General features: G+C 39.2%; 1 protein-coding gene across 4 annotated transcripts in view; it reads right to left on the bottom strand.

Annotated features, from left to right (window-relative positions):
* Positions 1 to 11,597, bottom strand: part of PHIP (PHIP subunit of CUL4-Ring ligase complex) — a 121,135-nt gene extending 109,538 nt beyond the window's left edge. For 2 of the 4 annotated variants that reach the window (XM_075554861.1, XM_075554862.1), the window contains exons 1-4: positions 11,340 to 11,597; positions 11,165 to 11,223; positions 11,008 to 11,037; positions 10,756 to 10,815 (exon numbers count right to left, since the gene is read on the bottom strand). In XM_075554861.1, the coding sequence (XP_075410976.1) occupies positions 10,756 to 10,815; positions 11,008 to 11,037; positions 11,165 to 11,223; positions 11,340 to 11,379 (189 nt within the window). In that variant the 5' untranslated portion in view covers positions 11,380 to 11,597. Of the gene's footprint in view, positions 1 to 9,960; positions 10,279 to 10,755; positions 10,816 to 11,007; positions 11,038 to 11,164; positions 11,224 to 11,339 lie in introns of those variants that run through there. The other 2 variants (XM_075554860.1, XM_075554863.1) reach the window with 2 other exon arrangements.
* Positions 11,598 to 19,147: the final 7,550 nt, after the last annotated feature.

Genomic DNA, 19,147 nt, shown 5'->3' with positions numbered 1-19,147 from the left:
CAATATTAACCTTTTCCCCCTAAAAGATAAGCTTTTGAGTCTTCTCCCATATACAAAGGATGATGACTTAAAGTGTCATCATTTTCACATAAGGAAAATCTGAAGCCATATACCTGCCCATCAAACCTATAAACCCACATACTAACAGCTGTACCTATTCTATCTCATTAAAATAGTTCCTTGTTTACAAGACTATCTATCGTTTGAATACTACTTTCTCCCCAGAAATCTGCATTTCCCTTACAACTAACATTTCTCGTCTAACAACCTACATTTAAACATTTTTGTTTCCACCGTAGGAAAAATATAAAATCTTGTCAAACTCTTCAGCTCCTCCTCCTAAATCCTACAGCTACCACCTTCCCTTTATTTCTCTTCAGAAATAAGTCTCTTAAAGAATAGTCCTTAGGCTCAGTTCATTTACCTTCCTCTCTCCTCAAACTACTGCAATCTAGTCTCCACCTTTCTAAGTCCATGTATTACAGATCTTAGCGAAGTCTTAAATATTAATAAGTCCAGTAAGCATTTTAAAAGTCGATTATCTTCATGTGTCAATTATCTTCAAACCTGGTGAGTACTTTTCTCTCCTTTGCCAACCACCTTCTCTTCTTCTTGACTTCTCAGACACTCCCTGGCTTTTCTCCACAGGAATCTCTACCTTTTTCCTTATAGGATTATCCTCTTCTACCTAGCCCAGTGGTTCTCAACTTTCCTCATGCCGCAACCCTTTAATATAGTTTCTCATGTTATGGTGACCCTCCCCCAACCATAAAATTATTTGCATTGCTACTTCATAACTGTAATTTTGCTACTGTTATGAATCAGGTGAGTCCTATGAAAGGGTCGTTTGACCCCCAAAGGGGTTGCGACCCACAGGTTGAGAACTGCTGACCCAGCCATTAAGGTTCCTAGTCCCAGGGTTCAAATTTATAACCTTTTCTCTTCAAACTCACTCTATACTCTCCTTGGACAATCTTCTCTATATTCATGTTATCAATAACCCACAAATTTTATCTACTCTCTAGACTTGCGTATCAAATGTACTTTAACAGATGTCTCATCAGCATCTGAAAGCCATCTAAAACCCAGTATGTACAAGCCTCAACTCATAATTGTCATGCCACCATCCCCCTAATTTTCCAGGCTCTATTGAGTCTGAAAAGCCAGAAGCCTGGGAGTTTTGTTTTTAACACTGCCAAACTCCAACAAACAAGCAAAGTCCAACTGAACTTTCCTTCCTATCCTCAAATTAATCCATTTCCACAGTAAGAACTCAAGTTCAAATCATCTTCATAATAAAGTCCTACTTGCCCACATCTATACATTTTTTCTCTTTCCCAAAACACTTATCTGACAAAACCTCCTTAACTTAAAACATTTCAGAGGCTCCTCTTTACCTTTGGATATAGCCAAAATTTTAACATGGTCAAAACCCATTTCTGTCAAAGTTATTCCAACTTCTTAGCAGAAGGACATTGGGCCTCCACTCAAGTACTCCCTCGTTGCAAGAATACTTTCTTCTATTAAATTGGCATTCTATGATCCTCACCTTCCCGATACAACCGCTGAAGACAAAGCGGGTTAATAAGCAAATGTGGTGAAGAAAGCTGATGGTGGCCGGCTATCAAAAGATATAGTGTCTGGGGTCTTATAGGCTTGACAATAAACAAGTGGCCATCTAGCTCAGAAGCAACAAAGCCTACATGGAAGAAGCACACCAGCCTGTGTGATCACGAGGTGCCGAAGGGATCAGTTATCAGGCATCAAAGAACAAAAAATCATTATTGTGTGCTCACCTCCATGATACGAATGTGGCGAAGAAAGCTGATGGTGCCCAGCTATCAAAAGAGATAGCATCTGGGGTCTTTAAAGCCTTGAAGGTAAACAAGTGGCCATCTAGCTGAGAAGCAGCAAAGCCCACGTGGAAGAAGCACACCAGCCTGTGTGATCATGAGGTGTTGAAGGGATCAGGTATCAGGCATCATCAGAACAAAAAAAATCTTATCATAGTGAATGAGGGGGGAAGTGCGGAGTGGAGATCCAAAGCCCATTTGCAGACCACTGGACACCCCCTTACAGAAGGGTTTGAGAGAGGAGACAAGCAAGTTAGGAAGCAGTATAGCAACGATGAAACATACAACTTTCCTCTAGTTCCTAAATGCTTCTTCCCCCATCCCCGCCCCCAATATCATGATCCCAATTCTACCTTACAAATCTGGCTAGACCAGAGGATGGAAACTGGTACAGATAGGAACTGGAAACAGGGAATCCAGGGTGGATGATCCCTTCAGGACCAGTAGTATGAGCGGTGACACTGGAAGAGTGGAGGGAGGGTGAGCTGGAAAGGGGGAACCCGATCACAAGGATCTACATGTGACCTTCTCCCTGGGGGACAGACAACAGAAGAGTGGGTAAGGGGAGACGTCAGACAGGGCAAAATATGACAAAATAATAATTTATAAATTATCAAGGTTTCATGAGGGAAGGGGGGAACCGGGAGGGAGGGGAAAAATGAGAAGCTGATGCCAGAGGCTTAGGTGGAGAGCAAATGTTTTGAGAATGATAAAAGCAACACATGTACAAATGTGCTTTACACAATTGATGTATGTATGGATTGTGATGAGAGTTGTATGAGCCCCTAATAAAACAGTTAAAAACAAAATAGTCCAACCTCTAAGGACATGGCAGAGCGATTGGACATGTCCCAGAGTTTCCAAAACTGTAATCTTTAAGGAACAGACTACTACAAATTTCTCCAAAGAACAACTAGTGGGTTCAAATCCCCAATTTTTTGGCTAGTATCCAAGTGTTTGATCATTGCTAACAACCAGGGTTTCTAGATCTATTCCCCACTGTAACTTTCTGGAAGAAGTATTCCTGTTTTCTACAGAAACTTAGTTGTATTCTTTGTAACTTTTCTAAGTTACTCACAAGTTTTGATTTTCATATGGATAATGATTGAATGTATATTTCACCATAAGCTATAGAACAGCGGCTCTCAACCTGTGGGTCGCAACCCCTTTGGGGGTCAAATGACCCTTTCACAGGGGTTGCCAGATTCAAAACAGTAGCAAAAGTACAGTTATGAAGTAGCAATGAAAATAATTGTGTGTGGGGGGGGGGGGTCACCACAACATGAACATAAAGGGTTGCGGCATTAGGAAGGTTGAAAACCACTGCTCTAGAAAAGGGACCATGTTTCTTTCACAGGAGTCACTGTTGCTCTTGTGTGCCATCAGCTAATTCCAACTCGCAGCAACCCAACAGGAGAGGGGTTTCCTAGGCAATAATCTTTGCAAGGGAAGATGAAAGGTTTCTTTTCCTATGGAGCCCCTGCTAAGCTAGGACCACCAACCTTTCAGTTTCCAGACAAGCCCTTACACCACTGAGCAACTAGTGATACTGTACAAACATAGTAAACATCAAATATGTATAAAATAAACTATCTTTCCTACTGCCTTTTTCTAAACATAATTGTTCAAAATATTAAGCCATGTCACTATGGTCAATAGTCAAAATGGGGGGAAATCAAAAACTTTAAAAAATTAAATACTGTATATACTTGAGTATAAGCTGACCCGAATATCAGCCGAGGCACCTATTTTTACCATAAAAACTGCATTAAAATGTGCTGAAAAACTCAGCTAATACAAAAGTATATACGGTAGTTCATTTACGGCCATGAAAACCAAAAAGTAACCAACTCATCAATTCCAAGAGTAGAATTTAAATGTTCTTTTTTACTGTTATAGCTTCCTCACATAGAAATAGACTCACTATGTGCCAACTGTTCACTCAACTTAGCCAATCTTTACAAGCAAACAGACATGCATATTATCCCTATTTCACTGGTAACGAAAATTGTAGAGCAAAGTTTTCAGTTTGTCCCATGTTACACAAGTTAGAATGTCGGAAAAAAGGATGTCCAAACTCAGGTCTCCGGGTCTAAGTTTACTATTGTTTTTATTATATTTGTTTCCTTCTCAGGCTTCAAATTTCCTATTACTGTTACACTGGTTTGATGGCACTTTTCAAATCAAATCTGTGATGACTTTTATGAAGCTTATAAATAGAAATTTTAATCAACTTAATACAGAAGCATATTATCAAAATTAATATTGGTAGTTTACTCTTAGAATTAACTTGAATAAACATGTCTGAAAGATGTCTTAAGAATTACGCCAACCATTAAGAATTCATTCAGATATTTGTATTATCTGACACTATCTACATTATCTGATATCGGTAAATGCGAAATTAAATAAAGTCATTTGAAAAAACTGCAACACTATTCTTCCAAATTTTATTCATCACTATATTTTACTAAAAGAAAATTTAGAAAGAAGGTTACTATGAACAGAAAAGTAGACGCTTTTATATTAATTTTTACTATAAAATTATTTCAAAGTGCACCAAAGATACAAACGTTAACATTTTAATATATTTAAAGTTGTATTTTAAAGCCATATTTGCTAAACAAATTTCCACAAGAGTAATTATTACTCTTTAAAACATTGTTTAAACTTTAATCTATGGATCTATTGTCCTATTAATTTAGAAATATATAAACCTTAAAGTTTATTTTTTAAAGTTAAAATATCTAGAGAAATATTAGTTTCACTTTTATGCTGTTCCAGTTTTAAGCTCAGTGCTTAAAGCGATTAATACCATACATACAACGGCAGCAAAGTCATTTCAGATAAAGCATGTTTCACTAAATTGTCCTTAAATTTAGGATCTCCACCTCTCCAAAAAATTAAACCAGTCAAATGACCCCCAGTTTTTCTAGCATTTATTCCATAAACTCTGCCTACACAGGTTATGTGTCTTTTCTCAAGTCTATGACATAGACCAAGTGGATTATACACCAGACTAACCAGAGGCCAATCTGGATTCTATACACTTCCTCTGCAGCGGATTGCTACCACCCATTCAGCCACCTTTTTCACAGAAAGGTTTTGGAGACTACACCCTAGAACTTATACCACAGATATCGTTCCTCTTATAGTTTAATAAGAGTTGTAACTTAAAGCACTAGTTCCATTAGAATGTGTTGTAACCTAAATTTTCTTAATTCAAAACTTTTCCTTCAATCCTTTGTGTTATCAATCACCCCTTTTCATGAGCCCAAGCTTCTGAGAAAATTAACTAAAGGCAGTCCTGATTCTTGACTGATGACAACCTGCTCTGTAGTGATTGAAGATTCTCCCACTTACACAATTATGGCAATCATAATTGTTTTGTTTTTCCAATACCCTTGGTATGCTCAAATTCCATAAAAAGGGGGGTTTTATCGTTTCTCCAGTCTTTCAAAAAAAGTTACACTCTACAGTCCAATCATCCAGTACATATTCACTTCCCAAGTAATTTACTATTTTCATTTTTACTAACAATGGCTCTAAAAAACTAATGAAAACAAAATCTTTACGTACTTCAAACTGCATTTCTAAAAATTTTAGCTGTACTTTTATTATGTAATAGCCTTGATCACTTTTAGATATAATTACAAAAGCAAATAAAATATGTACTTTTTAAAAATCAGCTGAGAAATTTTTTTCAAATACACTCACACCTAAATTTGCTGCAGTCAATTAAAAAAGTACATTAAAATAATAACTAATGGTTCTACGCAGCACTTTTCCTATTAACTAATTATAGGCCACTTTGCTTACCTAGTATTAAGACATTTTTTCTATTAATTCTGAAATTTATAAGGAAACTACTCATAAGAATGAAACTAAATCTGTTAGTTTTCCAAGTAAGTTTTGAAGATTCAATTGTGTAGTAAAGCGGTAGATAACCACAAAATTCAGGAAAGGGATTAACTACAGTAGACAAGAAAAGGGGGGCATACAGATAAAAATAAACACTAATAAATTCTGAATGGATTAAAAACTTGGCATGCATAGATTAATTTAACCTATCACTAAACAACAAAAGCCCTTTTTTGATCATGTGTCTTTAGACAGACTGAAGACATTAAACAAAACAACTTCCCTGCAAAAAATAATGTTCGAGAAAAAATATTGTAATGGTTCTGAAATGTACAAATCTCTGTACAGGAGTCAGAAACAACAGCTAAACTCCTTGCACTTATTCCAAAATGCCACCTGATCACTACCAAAAGAAAAAAGCTTCATGTACCCTTCTAGTCATTTTAGAGTAGTTCCATACCCACTTAATCAGGTTTTTAAGTCATAGCATCACAATAGCCAGCTATTCCTACAATGTCTTAAAAATGAATTACTTTTGCTACTTATTATTCTTTATTCTTTTTATACTTATTTCATTCTTCAATCTTTAAAGTGATATGCCAAGGAAATTATGCACATACTACTTCTAAAATAAAAATGGGTTCAAAGCATAAAATCCTTAAATATAACTTTACCAGGCTGTAAGAAACAACCTTTATTACCACAACTAAAGTTCTGACAATAGTAAATCCAAACCCTTATGTAATATTTGATATGCGCCACTAGTTGCTACTCACAGAACTTCACCAAGAATGAGCCAATATTAATCCTTTTTACAGATTTGGAAACAGGTTTCCCTGAAAGATGAGTAATTTTCTGTCTTATAGGAATCATATAAAAGACCTCCGGTCTATACATAATTACAGAGACTCCAACTTCCCTCTATATTAATAGCACTTTGTAATTATTCAAGAGTATTAAAAATCTTTCGGGAGATAAATGCTTCAAACTTCAGGAGGTAAATGCTTCAAAGTTTATGAAACAGTAGTTAAGTATCACCAGAAAACTTACCTATCTAATAATTACTTATTATAAATCAAAAAGCAAACTAACTCCATTGAGTCCATTTTGCCTCCTATAAGACAGGGTAGAACTGCCTCCTTGAGTTTCCAAAACTGTTCCTCCAGACAAGCATAGGAAGCCCCATCTTTTTCCCTCGGAGCAGTTGGTGGATTCAAACTGCTGGTCGCTTGGTTAGCAACCCACCTCAGAACCACTACACCAATGGTTGCAGGATTTTAAAATCCTATTTTAGACACTACCAAAGAAAAGCTTACAATTTCAGACTCTATTTTAAAAAGAAATACCAAACATACCACACACATTTACTTCACCATAAAAATAAAACAAAAATGATACAAGTCTTAAAAGTACCAAAAATCTTTTATGTAGAATGGCAATCACTGGTTCAAAAAAATTAAAATTATTTTCCTAAAGTTTATATCCTATTATACCTATTTATAGGTATAAAAACTAATACACGTAATTTATATAAATATATGCCTAAGACACAGATATGAATCTAATTCCTGGACTTAATATTTAACTACATGTCCTGAATTTGATACCATCAATAATGTATGAAAATTTATGGGTAAGCCACATTGAAAACTACACTAATTAGTTACACACAAAAAAAAGCATTGTACAATGTGGATAGTATCTCAAAAAACTACCTTTACAATGGGAATTTTCTTATGTGCAGAAAGATGCCTCTCTAGTTTTAAGTTTATTTTCGAAGTTTAAATGCCAAGAATCAGGTAAAGTTGTGCTCCTGGAGACATTGTATTGCTACTAACTTCAGTTAAAAATAACAAATTTTCAAATTAGGAGAATTCTTATTTTATGAATGACATAAACTGCAGCCCAGAAATATTCTATGACTTGCTCAAGGGCAGGCAAGCTAACTTTCTGCAAGGCTGACTATAACCCACATCTCCTGATACAACTATTTTACTTCAATAGTAAGATTTCTAGTAAGTGGGATAGATTTAAGAATACTACTACTACATATATATTAAAAATTTAAACTATATCATTTTAAGAGGAGCAAAAAATGAATATAACTCCAAAATAAAATGTCTTATAAGAAGTGTAACTGAAATGCCCCACACCTGGTAAAAATGCTAAAATATTTTGCCTACAGCTCGCATAAATACGCACTCACCATCAAGGTTATAACTAGAAAGCCAGGTTTTAGTAAGGTAACTAGTTTCACTATTCAAACTGAGAAAGAACTAAAAAATTGAGATATTTTTCCCCCTGCAAGTTTATAAAGTTTGCCAAGGTTGGCACCACAGAGAAATTAAGAATCTTGATAAAAACCTTTAAAAAAAAAAAAGACCATTGCTTTAAAATAAGCATTCTTAAAACATATAAAATCTGGCAAAAATATGCCCTAGAGCCAAAAATTCACTTCCTACTAAATTCCATTTACTTTGGTAATGATGTCTTACATCTTAAGTTGATGAGTCATGTTTTGACAATGTCTAAGGAAGAAATAGCCCTCAAATTATAAGCATATTTTTTGTCAAATCACATTTAAATATATTAATGTGATTAATCCTTTAAATACGTAAACTTCTAAAACTACTTAAAATTCCACTTTCGTGCTTGGTCAGTCACTGTTATAATATCTGCAATCTGACTACAAAGGCTGCCTGATGCCCACTTTTAAACTCACCAGTACTTTAAGGCTTTCTAAAAATTTTTATCTGCCCTATGAATTTCCATTTTAAAATATTGCTTAATTTATCAGTATATGTAACAAAAGAGAATCCCTTTCAGTTAAATAGACAAGACTGAAATCACACTCCTGCCAAATACTGAACAAAACTTTGAGTCACTGATTAAAGTAGGACATTACAGAATACTCTAGAAGAGGCTTATTGCCTGATTATGTAGACATAGAATTTCAAGACCTATTAAGCAAAACTGTAATTAAACAGCTTATGTTCCAGAATGTTTGAATCTCAATAAAACAACCAAATAGCATTAAACCAAACACTAACAAACAAAATATAGTTTGGACATGAAAGCACATCAAGTGCCTCTATCTAAGCAGACACAGCAAATATGCTGATGGAACAGAAAATGAATCAAAGAATTGTAAAGCCTATTAAGAATTCTTAACTCTCTTGAGTATACCAACTTGACTACTCTGGTAAAAAGGTAAAACATTACAAACAAAAAAAAGCCCAGTTCTAGGAAAGTAGGTAATTTTGATACCTTAATGCAGATAAAGCCATTCTTTACTGCATCTTAAGTCTAATAAAGACAATAAAGGTATAAAATAACTTCATATTTGAGAGAACCAACTCCCCCAAAAAAACAAAAATCAAAGTTGATATCCCTATTTTTTACTGGCAAAAACAAGTATATTCCAACAAGAATTAGGTATTCCCATAATTTGGTCAGGCTTTAAAAAGAAAACAAGAAAACATCAAGAGTCTAGGAGAACAGTTACTCATGTGACCAGGGACTGCAGAGTTTTAAGGCTATGTTTTCTAAGATCAGTTTTTCAGATAGGAAGACTAAAATCTTGTCAAATATTTAGTCCTAAGATCATTTCAGAAATTGCAATTGGCTTCAAATTCCATTCATTCACTTTCGGTTAAGTATTGGATGGACCTATCCTCCCTCACTACATGAATACTAATGAAGTGTGAAAATGAATACAATGGCCCATCTCCATTATAATCTACTAGACCTACGTGTATCCTCGTTTATTGTAACAGTTGTGAGTACTCATCAACAACCTATATGTAATCCTAAGTAGATCCCCCCCACCCCCAAATGCTTACTCAAATCCACCTGAGAGAAGACATTTCAGCTGAAAGTTCTTAAATCATTTCAGAAGCCCTGATGGCCAAAATTACCCTGGTAGTTTTAACTGCCTTAAAACAGCAGTTGCAAATGTGTTACAGAAAATCAATACATGGCAGATTCCAAAAGGCCTGGTTTTCCCCTGGTGTGGCTGCAGTAACTACCCAACACGCAAATTCATACAAACAACTTAAACCAGTTGAGAATTTTTTTGTTGTTGTTGCAAATCTAGCCCCACTATGCATCCTATTTTTTCCATTCCGGAAATCTAGTGACATAGGTCCACTCTTGAAAGCCCGCTTTTAGCGACCACCGAGATACTCACACCGAAAACCCACACAAAAATCAAGAAACCGCTATCTTTCAAGCTACGCATACATACCACCGTATAAAACAGGAAAACTTTTACTGCCTAAGTTCCATCCCCCGGCAAATACTCAAGGATGAAAATCAACTCTTCAATGGGTTCCAATAATGGTTTTCCAAAATCCATCAGACAAGAATTCACATTTCTGTGGCCCGGGGGAAACTCCTGGATTAGGGGACGTTTGAGGCTTTTCCCCTGCGGCAGGCGCTAGACTGGGGCACGATGCGCCGCTACCCCAACCATCACCTAGCACCGGAATCCCTGCAACGAACACCTAGCTCTGAGCTGTGTGAGAGAGGGAATCGTGAAGAAAGGCGAGCGGGGCAAATATGAACGTCCTGCCCCGGAACCGCGGCCCGTGAAATGCTAATGCCCCTTCGGAGCGGTTCGTCCCCAGCTATTGTGTGGGGCGGGAGAAAGCCGAGCCGGCCGCGCGTGCGGGCGAGCGAGCGAGCGAGCGCGTCTCCCTCCGCCCGCCGTCGCCGCGCGCGCGCCCGCCGCTCCTCGAGGGCGCGCGCCGGCCCCTCCTCCTCCGGCCTTGCACTGCACAACACTCATGACGTATCTTTATTTCTAGCACATTAACAAAATATCCGAAATAAATTGTCTGCAGCCCCTGCGGCCCCGGGGTGCGGGCCCCCCCAGCCACTGCCCCCCGGAACCCCCGCGCGGGCCCCCAAGCCCTCCCCGAGGCCTTTGGAGCTCTCACGTTCTAGGGCCAAGTTTTTGTCTCGGTAAAAAATTGCGGGAAATTCAATTTTTATTCGACTCGGGGAAAAGTTTCTTTGCTCCGCGCCGTGAATGCCTCACCAGATTCTGGTAGGTCCGGGGATGCTCCTTCCCGGTCCAGTCGGTGCGCCGGGGCAGCAGCTGCGGGGAGAGGGCGCCCCGTGAGCCCGGCCCCCGGCCCCCGCCCGCCCGCCCGCTCCCCTCCCCCGCCCGCCCCGCGCCCCGCCGGGGACCCCGAGCCCCGCGCCCCGGCGCCGGCGGCGGCGGCGGCGGCGCAGCGGCCCAGAAACGGCCGCGCGGCGCCCGGGCGCGCCGGGCCGCCACCGCCCTTACCTCCTTCTCGGCCACCTCGCGGATCAGCACCTGCAACAACAAAGCGGGGCGAGCTCAGCCCCGCGCCCCGGGCCGCGGCCCCGCGCCGCCGCCGCCGCCCTCCCCCACGCCCGCGAGAGGCGAGCGCCGGCCCAGCCCGCGCCGCGCGCCGCCGTACCTGAGCCGCCTGCTGACAGGGTCCATCTTCCAGGAACCGAGCGATGAGGAAGTAGAGCTCTGCGCGGGAGAGAGGGACGGGGACACACGGGCTGAGCGGCGGGGCGGCCGGCGGGGGCGGGGGGCCCGCGGGCGGAATCACCCGGTGCCAGCGGCCCGGGAGCCCCCCGACTTACCCGATCGCAGCTCCGAGAGGCCTTTCCTCTCACAAGACATGTTTATGGGTCACTTCAGGGCCGCTGGCGGGGCGCCCCGCCGCCGAAGGGGAGCGGGGATGGTGCCGCCGCCGGCCCTATAGCTGTCACTGTGTGTTCACGAGCCGAGCCTCGGCTCCACCATTCAACCAACGGCGGCGGAGGCGGAGGAGGAGGAGGAAACAACAACTCTCAGGCAGCGGCTACAGACGCCGCCGTCGCGTCCGCCGCGGATCCCTCCGCCGCAGAAAAGAGTCCGCCGCCTTCGCGGCCCCGTCCTCAGCCCGCGCCCCCGCCCCCGGCGCAGAAAAAGGAGTGCCTCGGGCCTCTCACCTCCGACGTTCCCACACCCGGCGTGGCGCGACCCCGGCCCCCCTCCTCCCCGGCAGAGGGTCCGATTTATTTATTTATTTCCAGTTAGAGAAGATGTCGGAGCTGGAGCTGCTGGTTGGCTGGAAGGCGCTTTCTCTGTGGAGGCCGATCGCGGGAGGGAGGGGGCAGGGGCCGGCTCCGCGGAGGGATCTGACGCACACGGAGCCGCAGCACAGGCTCTATTCAGCGGCGCTGGCTGGGGCTGGGATGGAAGTTTGTTTCTATGTAGCAGAAATAGGAAACAAATGAAGCAAAACTGCCCAAAGAGGAGAAATGCCCAGAGGATGGGTCTCCCTCTCACGCGCGCATACAGACACACGCAGAGAGCACTCTCACGCTGGGCAAACTCGGGATCGCGCTACTGCCCGAGTTGAATGATAGTGTTTGGTTTCTGTCTCTTGCCATGTGCATGTGTATAAATGCTGCGGATTGGCATCTGTGTAAGTCTTGTCCTGCGTTATTTCTGCAGCTTATGCAAGTGTTGTGTAATTTATTGGAGGGTTGTATATTGCGATAGAGGTTCGAGCTGCTTTTTTGTTAATACGCAAGCCCATTATGTGCTGAAGCCACCTCTGCATATTTCTTTGATGACTTCCATTGCCTTAAGCGTATAATTTTTTTAAATGTTTTTTTAAACTATTATTACTGTTAAACGGGCAAAGCGAACTCCAGAATTGTACTTCAAATACTCTTTACTGATTACAAAAAAATGGCTAATAATGTCTAGGGATTTTGGGATTAAGGAACCTTAAAGCTTTTTTAAAATGTTTACCAAAAAAGGATAATGTAAATCTGAAGCAAGGAAAAGAACACGACGCTAAGATCTATTTCTTACTGAGCTGGAGATAATTTAGTAGCAGATCGATATTCTACCGAAGGATATTGAAAGTATACTACTGTTTAGCAAAGGTGATTAGTGATTAAATAACTGAAATTATCTGTGTATCTTGCAGTTGACTTCGTCATGCTAATTAATGGCTTCTAATGTGAGGTGTAAACCATTCATGTTTACAGTTAATCAAAAGAAGACTTCTTGAAAACTGACAACAAAAAATTTTCGTAAATTAATACAGTATGTAATTACTGGTTTTATATGCTAAATCTGACGTCTCTGTTTTGCTGATTGGATGTGGATAAGGGCCTTGTTTTCTTTTAAAAACGAATAAGGGTGAAATTAATGGAAACAATGGAAAAGGCCATTTGTTAGAAAACAAGGACACCAAGTGATATTTATCTCCAAATGAGTTAAGTACTTGCAAAAAGATTTGGGAGTTCAAACGTGTTTTGTTTCCCCCTCAAGGTCTGCATTTTAAGGAAATAAAGATAGTCGCTCTTTTGTTAACATTTAACAAAAGACTCCCCTTAACATTTTTGGATAATAAACTGTAATTTATGGATCTGGTTTCAAAAGGTTATTTGTAGGGAAAGACTCACAGGCTGTATTGTGGTTTCCTAGTGTTTCCTGAAGCCCTTCTACCTCCAGGCTCCTCACATTCCTAGTGGGAAATGCAACCGCCTTGGGCCGCACGCCGAGGCTGCAAGGTGTGAGAGCTCAAACCCAAACACCCAGAAATCATCGGACAGTCAAGGAAGAAGAAAAGAAGCCTGAGCCGCTTTGGAATAACAGAATACAAAAAAATTTCCTTTGTAAATGCAAGATAAAAATGGAAGGTTATTATGATTTGCCCTAGTCCTGCTAATTATCAGAGTAACTCATTTATTGACATGGGTTATCCTTCAAATATGGAAAAATTTGCATTTTTTGAAGACATGAATTCCTTTCTAACTATTATAGGTAAAGTAACCTGCTGGAAGGGTTTAAAAAGATAGGCATTTTGTATGCTTTATGGCAACTGAATTTATTTCTGTGGCCTATGCTCTCTGTTTCACCCAAACTTTTTAAAAAGTATAATGCTCGTAGAATGTGATATTTTACCATGATATTCTTCAAATAAGCGGATTTGGGGAACCAAAGGGTGTATTTGGAATTTTCTAATTTTGAAATGCCTATGCTAATCTCATTCTTTCTGATAACATGTTTTTTCTTTAAGAGGGCAAATAAACCAAATTATGATATAGCATTTAAAATTTGAGTAAAGTTTTCCAAAAAGTATATTGTGGGTGTTATGTAAATGTCAAAGCTAATATGATTAGCTCATGTATGTAGGCTTTTCAATTACAAGTCATTAAATAAAGCTTTTTCTTAAGTGTGCTGTTACTGGTTGGTTCCTAAAATATAGCCAGAAATTTTCCAAGTTTTCCGATATTTTTACTATCCTTTCACAGTGTTTAGAGTTACTTTTTCAAATATCTAATATGAAGAGAATTATAACTCTTTGAAGTCACTAACAGTTGTCACTCTATTTTAAGAAAATGCACACTGCCTGCTTAGAATTAACATTTCTCTACAGCCAAATTAACAATGAATGATAAGTCCTTCAGCTTCTTAATTTCTTTACGCATAATGCACATTTATGAATTTTATATCAGTTACTAGTGTTCAATAAGTTGTTTATTATCCATATGTATAAAAGAGGCCTATACACATCACATAATAAGAAACCTTATCTCTAAATTCTGAATTTTTGTCCCATAGCAATGACACTTGTAATTCTTCTCGCAGCTAACTTTGGCGTACGAAGATAGTTTAGATACCATCCACATGCCTTTCTATTAGATTTTTTTAATGGATTAACTTTTTCATGAACTTCAAAAATCAAATGTAAATTTACAGAGGTCTTCATGCCTTTTAACTAAATGACTAACAAAAATATTAAGTTTTCCAAAGCAAGAGTGTGTGTGTGTGTGTGTGTGTGTGTAATGTCCCTTTAGGAGAATAATAAACTATTTTTGAAATTTTAAATTTGAATCTTTCTAAAGTTCATCACTTAGCATCATATAAAATGAGACAAACATCTAATAAAAACTTTGAATCTTGATCTGGACAAGCTATTATCCTAAAAAAAAATAGTCAAATGCTGCCATTCAGTCCATCCTGGAAAAAGGTAGGAAGAAGTATGTAAATAAGAAATTCTAGAACATTTATTAAATTTGGTTCATTAGTAAGTATACTGAGTAGACATAACAAAAAAAACTCTGCAAATAGACATCTCAAAATTACATGAAAACTTGGCATGCGCCCCTTAATTGTGAAAACATTATTTTGTGAAGCATAGAAACAAAAATGGAAAGCATTCTTCAAAAAATACCATTTTTATACTCATCTGCCAGAATAATACAACACAACTATCAAAAGGATCTTAACACATCACAATTCTCCCCAAATTGTATATTTCTGTTTATGTCTAGCTTACTTTCTACACAAATGCTTCTTCCTTCACAAAGTGTTAAAATACATCCAGTTTAGAGCAACTGAGCGGATGCTATAATGGGCTGTATGGAAGAAATAAGGATAGCCAATTTTACTAAGTCAGTGCATCATATAACCATTTTTAATATCTCCCTTATATCTTGCTGGAAAACCTTTTCATTTAAATTAGAACACGGTTCCTTGTAATCCTAACAACAGGTTAGCTGGTTACCAATAAACATGTGATCCCTAATTTTTTGACTGTTGTTAATAATTGACTACTAACTTATTTTTTTGTCCAAGTTAAACAATCCCAATAGGGCAGATTTGTCTACTGTGTTTTTGTTTTGTTGTTGTTGTTTTACTGCCTTCGACTGCATGAGAAATGCAAATCTTTTGTGGACTTATGAGGTTTTTTTAAATCACTTCATGAGTTTAAAAGTACAATTACAAAGATTAAAGGGAAAAAAGAATTTTAGAACATATTCCCCTAAGACTTGAAGCAACCCAGTGGACGAAGCCGAGAAAGCTGTTCCAGATGGCAGGAAACGCAAAGGAGAAGGCCGTTGGCATGTTCTATCCCAGAAGATGTCTGATGGGCCTGGAGTGGGCCGGGCTGACCATGGGCAGTGGAAGAAAAGATGAACTTGAGGAAGAAGGTTCCTAAACTTGCTGCTGCTGGGGTTTTAAATGAAACCTACTATTCTCTGTTGTCAAAGATGGCACTTAAGGCAGGATGCCTTGGCATCTGCCTGAATTCATAAATGATAAGAACCTCAAAGAAGAAAACATTTTTAGTTGTAGAAAAAGAAGGAGAAGGGGGGCTGTTATGTAGCAATTTATGGAGGAACCCTACATTGCAGAGAAATCCAGAAACAAGGACAACCAGGCAGACATTGCTAGTGAGGAACAAGTGGATATGGTGTGGAATAAGATTAGCACCTGAGGGTGCCCCCAAGTGCTATTTCAGAGTAGGGTCCAATTCAAAAATGAGAATTACATCAATTTTGGTTAAAGTTATCTTCTTAATAAAAGAACTTTTCTGTTTTTGAATTCCTACAGGTAGGGTTCCCTAATGATACAACTTATTATATTTGTTTTTCTTCCTTTATGATGATACTTATAAATATTGATTGTATGTAGATCTTTTCATTAAAATGTTGATCCAGAATTAAAGGAAAACAAAGTCTTTTGCACTCAATGTTCAGCCTTTCATTTCAGTGCATAAAAATATAGGTGCAGAAAAAATAGTTGTAATGGACTTTATAATGTTCATTAAAACTTAGCAACTGACAGTAATTTATAGCAAACAGTAAGATGGTTTTTAAATGGTATGTCCTGGTTATCCTGGTAGAAAAATACATACGTGCACTTATGGTACACAGAGCTCCATAGAATGGGAGATCAAACTGCGGTCCAAGGTGCAGCTGTACTCTCACAGACGCCTCACACTAACTGTCCTGAGGGTCGGGTCATTCGGGAAACTGGTGTCCTCAGGCCAATTACCTTTTACAAACCCAGGGGGAGGATGGACAATGTACTTTTTTGTTTATATGGGTTTCTGTTTTCTTTCTTTCTGTTTGTGTATTTGCTGGTGCTAATGCGGTTGATAGGGGTCCGGTTTTGTCATACACCGACCAGCAAAGCAAACCTCAGTCGTGCCTATTTCATGAACACACAGATGGATTCTGGGCTCCTACCAAACTCTAGCCCCGGCACAAGAGCAGTTAGTTCTGATAGGATCATGGAAGGTAAGTGTGCTAGTGCGGTGAAGAGAGAGGAGGGTGCCTGGCTATTAATCAGATAGTGTCTGGGGACTTAAAAGCTTGTATTCAAACAAGCAGACATCTAAGTGAGGAATCAACTACCTCCACTTGGGAGAAGCACACCAGCTTGTGTGATCCAAAGATGACAATAACAAAATCCAAATAGGACTGAGGGAAAAGTATCAGACACTAAATTGTGAACCCCCAATTTGTGGAGGAAGGCTGTTGAGGACAGTGGGCAGCCAAAACCCACCTGCAGAGTATCTAGTCAGATTACGCCGCTGGCAGATCCCCTCCAGCCACAAGCAAATGCCTGGTGCAGCCTTCCTATCAAAACATTGGTCATTGTTAATCCTGATTATGCTGGATCAAACTTGATATTTGGCCAGTGGACCTCCCTCTAGAGCAGTGGTTCTCCACCTTCCTAATGCCACGACCCTTTAATATAGTTCCTCATGTTTTAGTGACCCCCCATTCATAAAATTATTTCTACTGCTACTTCATCACTGTAATTTTGCTCCTGTTGTGAATCAGGCGACCACTGTGAAAGGGTCATTTGACCCCCAAAGGGGTTGAGACCCAGAGGTTGAGAACCCTGCTCTAGCGTCTAACCTGCCTTCTAGGTGCAAGGATCTCTTGCTTGTTCATGGCTTTTGAAATATTGATGGAGGTCTTTTCTTTCTTGTTTATTGTTGGTATTTTTATCTTTATATTCCTATTATTTCATCTTTGCCACCTCATTTCATTTCTGTGCTTTATTGTTTCCATTGGGTTTCCCAGTGTGTGAAACACAGGAGGGGTTGCATAGAGAGAATAACTGATGCAAGGATTTGTAGGGGACCTAGGGGTGGGGGTGGGAGAAATGGGGAGGGCAAGGGGACTTCAGGAGTAAACAATGAAGGCAGGAGGGGGAGAGAGAGCACTAGAAATGAATGTGATTCTATAACTCATTTTAAAGGTGATTTAATCATAGGGGTGGGAAGAATGTTCTGAAATTGATTGTGGTAATGATTGTACAATTCTTCTTGACATGATTGAACAATTGAATTTTATGATGTGGATATGTGTTAAAAAAAAGAAAAGAAAGCAAGCTAGTCCAAAAGAAGAAAGTATATATGTGCAATATTTCCTCTCAACAGTCACCGGGCATTTTTAGGGAACATCTTTCTTAAGAATGTGTAATAACTGATATCATTTGGGAAGAAAGAATATGCTGACTGTTTGTCAGGCCATCCCTTACCTCTCTGCTTTGCACGTTACACGTGACACTTGTTTTTGTCAATCATTGTTCAGGTTTTTTGGATAAGTGTTATAAGAGTTCCATCTTCCTGGATGCCTCACATTTTCAGGTTTTGGGTTGTTTGTTTTCTAAAAGTCCTTCTCGGTAAAATTTGCCTTTTCTCCCAATATCAAAACTGTAGTCTCCAATGGTAAACCAAATATGGGAAATAAGATGTGTAATTAACTTGACAATTTCCCATTTTGTATTTGAATATACACATAAGAGCTATAAAATAAAAAGATGACGATAATCTTTATTCCTAAGCTTGGGCTCTTACATATTAGAATGCTCAACATTTCTTATTTTCATTTCTTCTTGTGATACAGGAAACTAGAGAAATAATTTAGACAACTGATGTGGCAAGGAGGGAAAAATAGCTTTCCTTCCTCTCATCTTTTTTCATAAGGAAGAAATACATGCTAAGCACAAGAATGTCCTTAGTGGAATGTATATACTCATTTTGTGTATGATGCATTTTTTCAACATGTTTACCAATGTTCAAGCTAAGTATGACCCCTTTAGGTTTTGTTGGACTACAGAAAAATATTTTAAAGTTACTTTTGAAATAATTCATGCAACTTTTAAACTTCAGTTGGTAAATTTTCCTATCTAATTATGGCTGAAGCGGACATACTGACTCAAGCTGTTCAATGGAGACTTTTAAGTTAGGAAACACGAGATTCCGGTCCAGACACGCACATGCACCCTCAGAAAAGAAATCTGCACGGAACACATGAGGGGAAATTCTCAATAACGAAGATATTTCCCCCTAATGACCACTATGAGGTATTCTTCTATTCGAATAACAATTATAAAAGTCATTAACTCTTTCAATTCCCCTGTTTCTCAGATGGCTCCTCCTTCCTCCTTTTTATTATTGAGGGAATGCTACAATTATATTAGGAATTCCCTTTAAAATATTGAAAAGGAAAATAAGAAGTTCTTCTACAAATTCCATGACCCGTATTCTTCTGTGAAACTGTTTCAAGAACTCAAGATCAGCATTTAAAGTCTGTCCCTTACTCCCGTATGCCATTCCCATTACTATGACACCCTTATG

Source organism: Tenrec ecaudatus, chromosome 7 (assembly GCF_050624435.1).
Source record: "Tenrec ecaudatus isolate mTenEca1 chromosome 7, mTenEca1.hap1, whole genome shotgun sequence".
Classification (NCBI taxonomy): Eukaryota; Metazoa; Chordata; class Mammalia; order Afrosoricida; family Tenrecidae; genus Tenrec; species Tenrec ecaudatus.
Note: the sequence above shows the minus strand (reverse complement) of the source record. Positions and strands in the feature narration are given on the sequence as shown.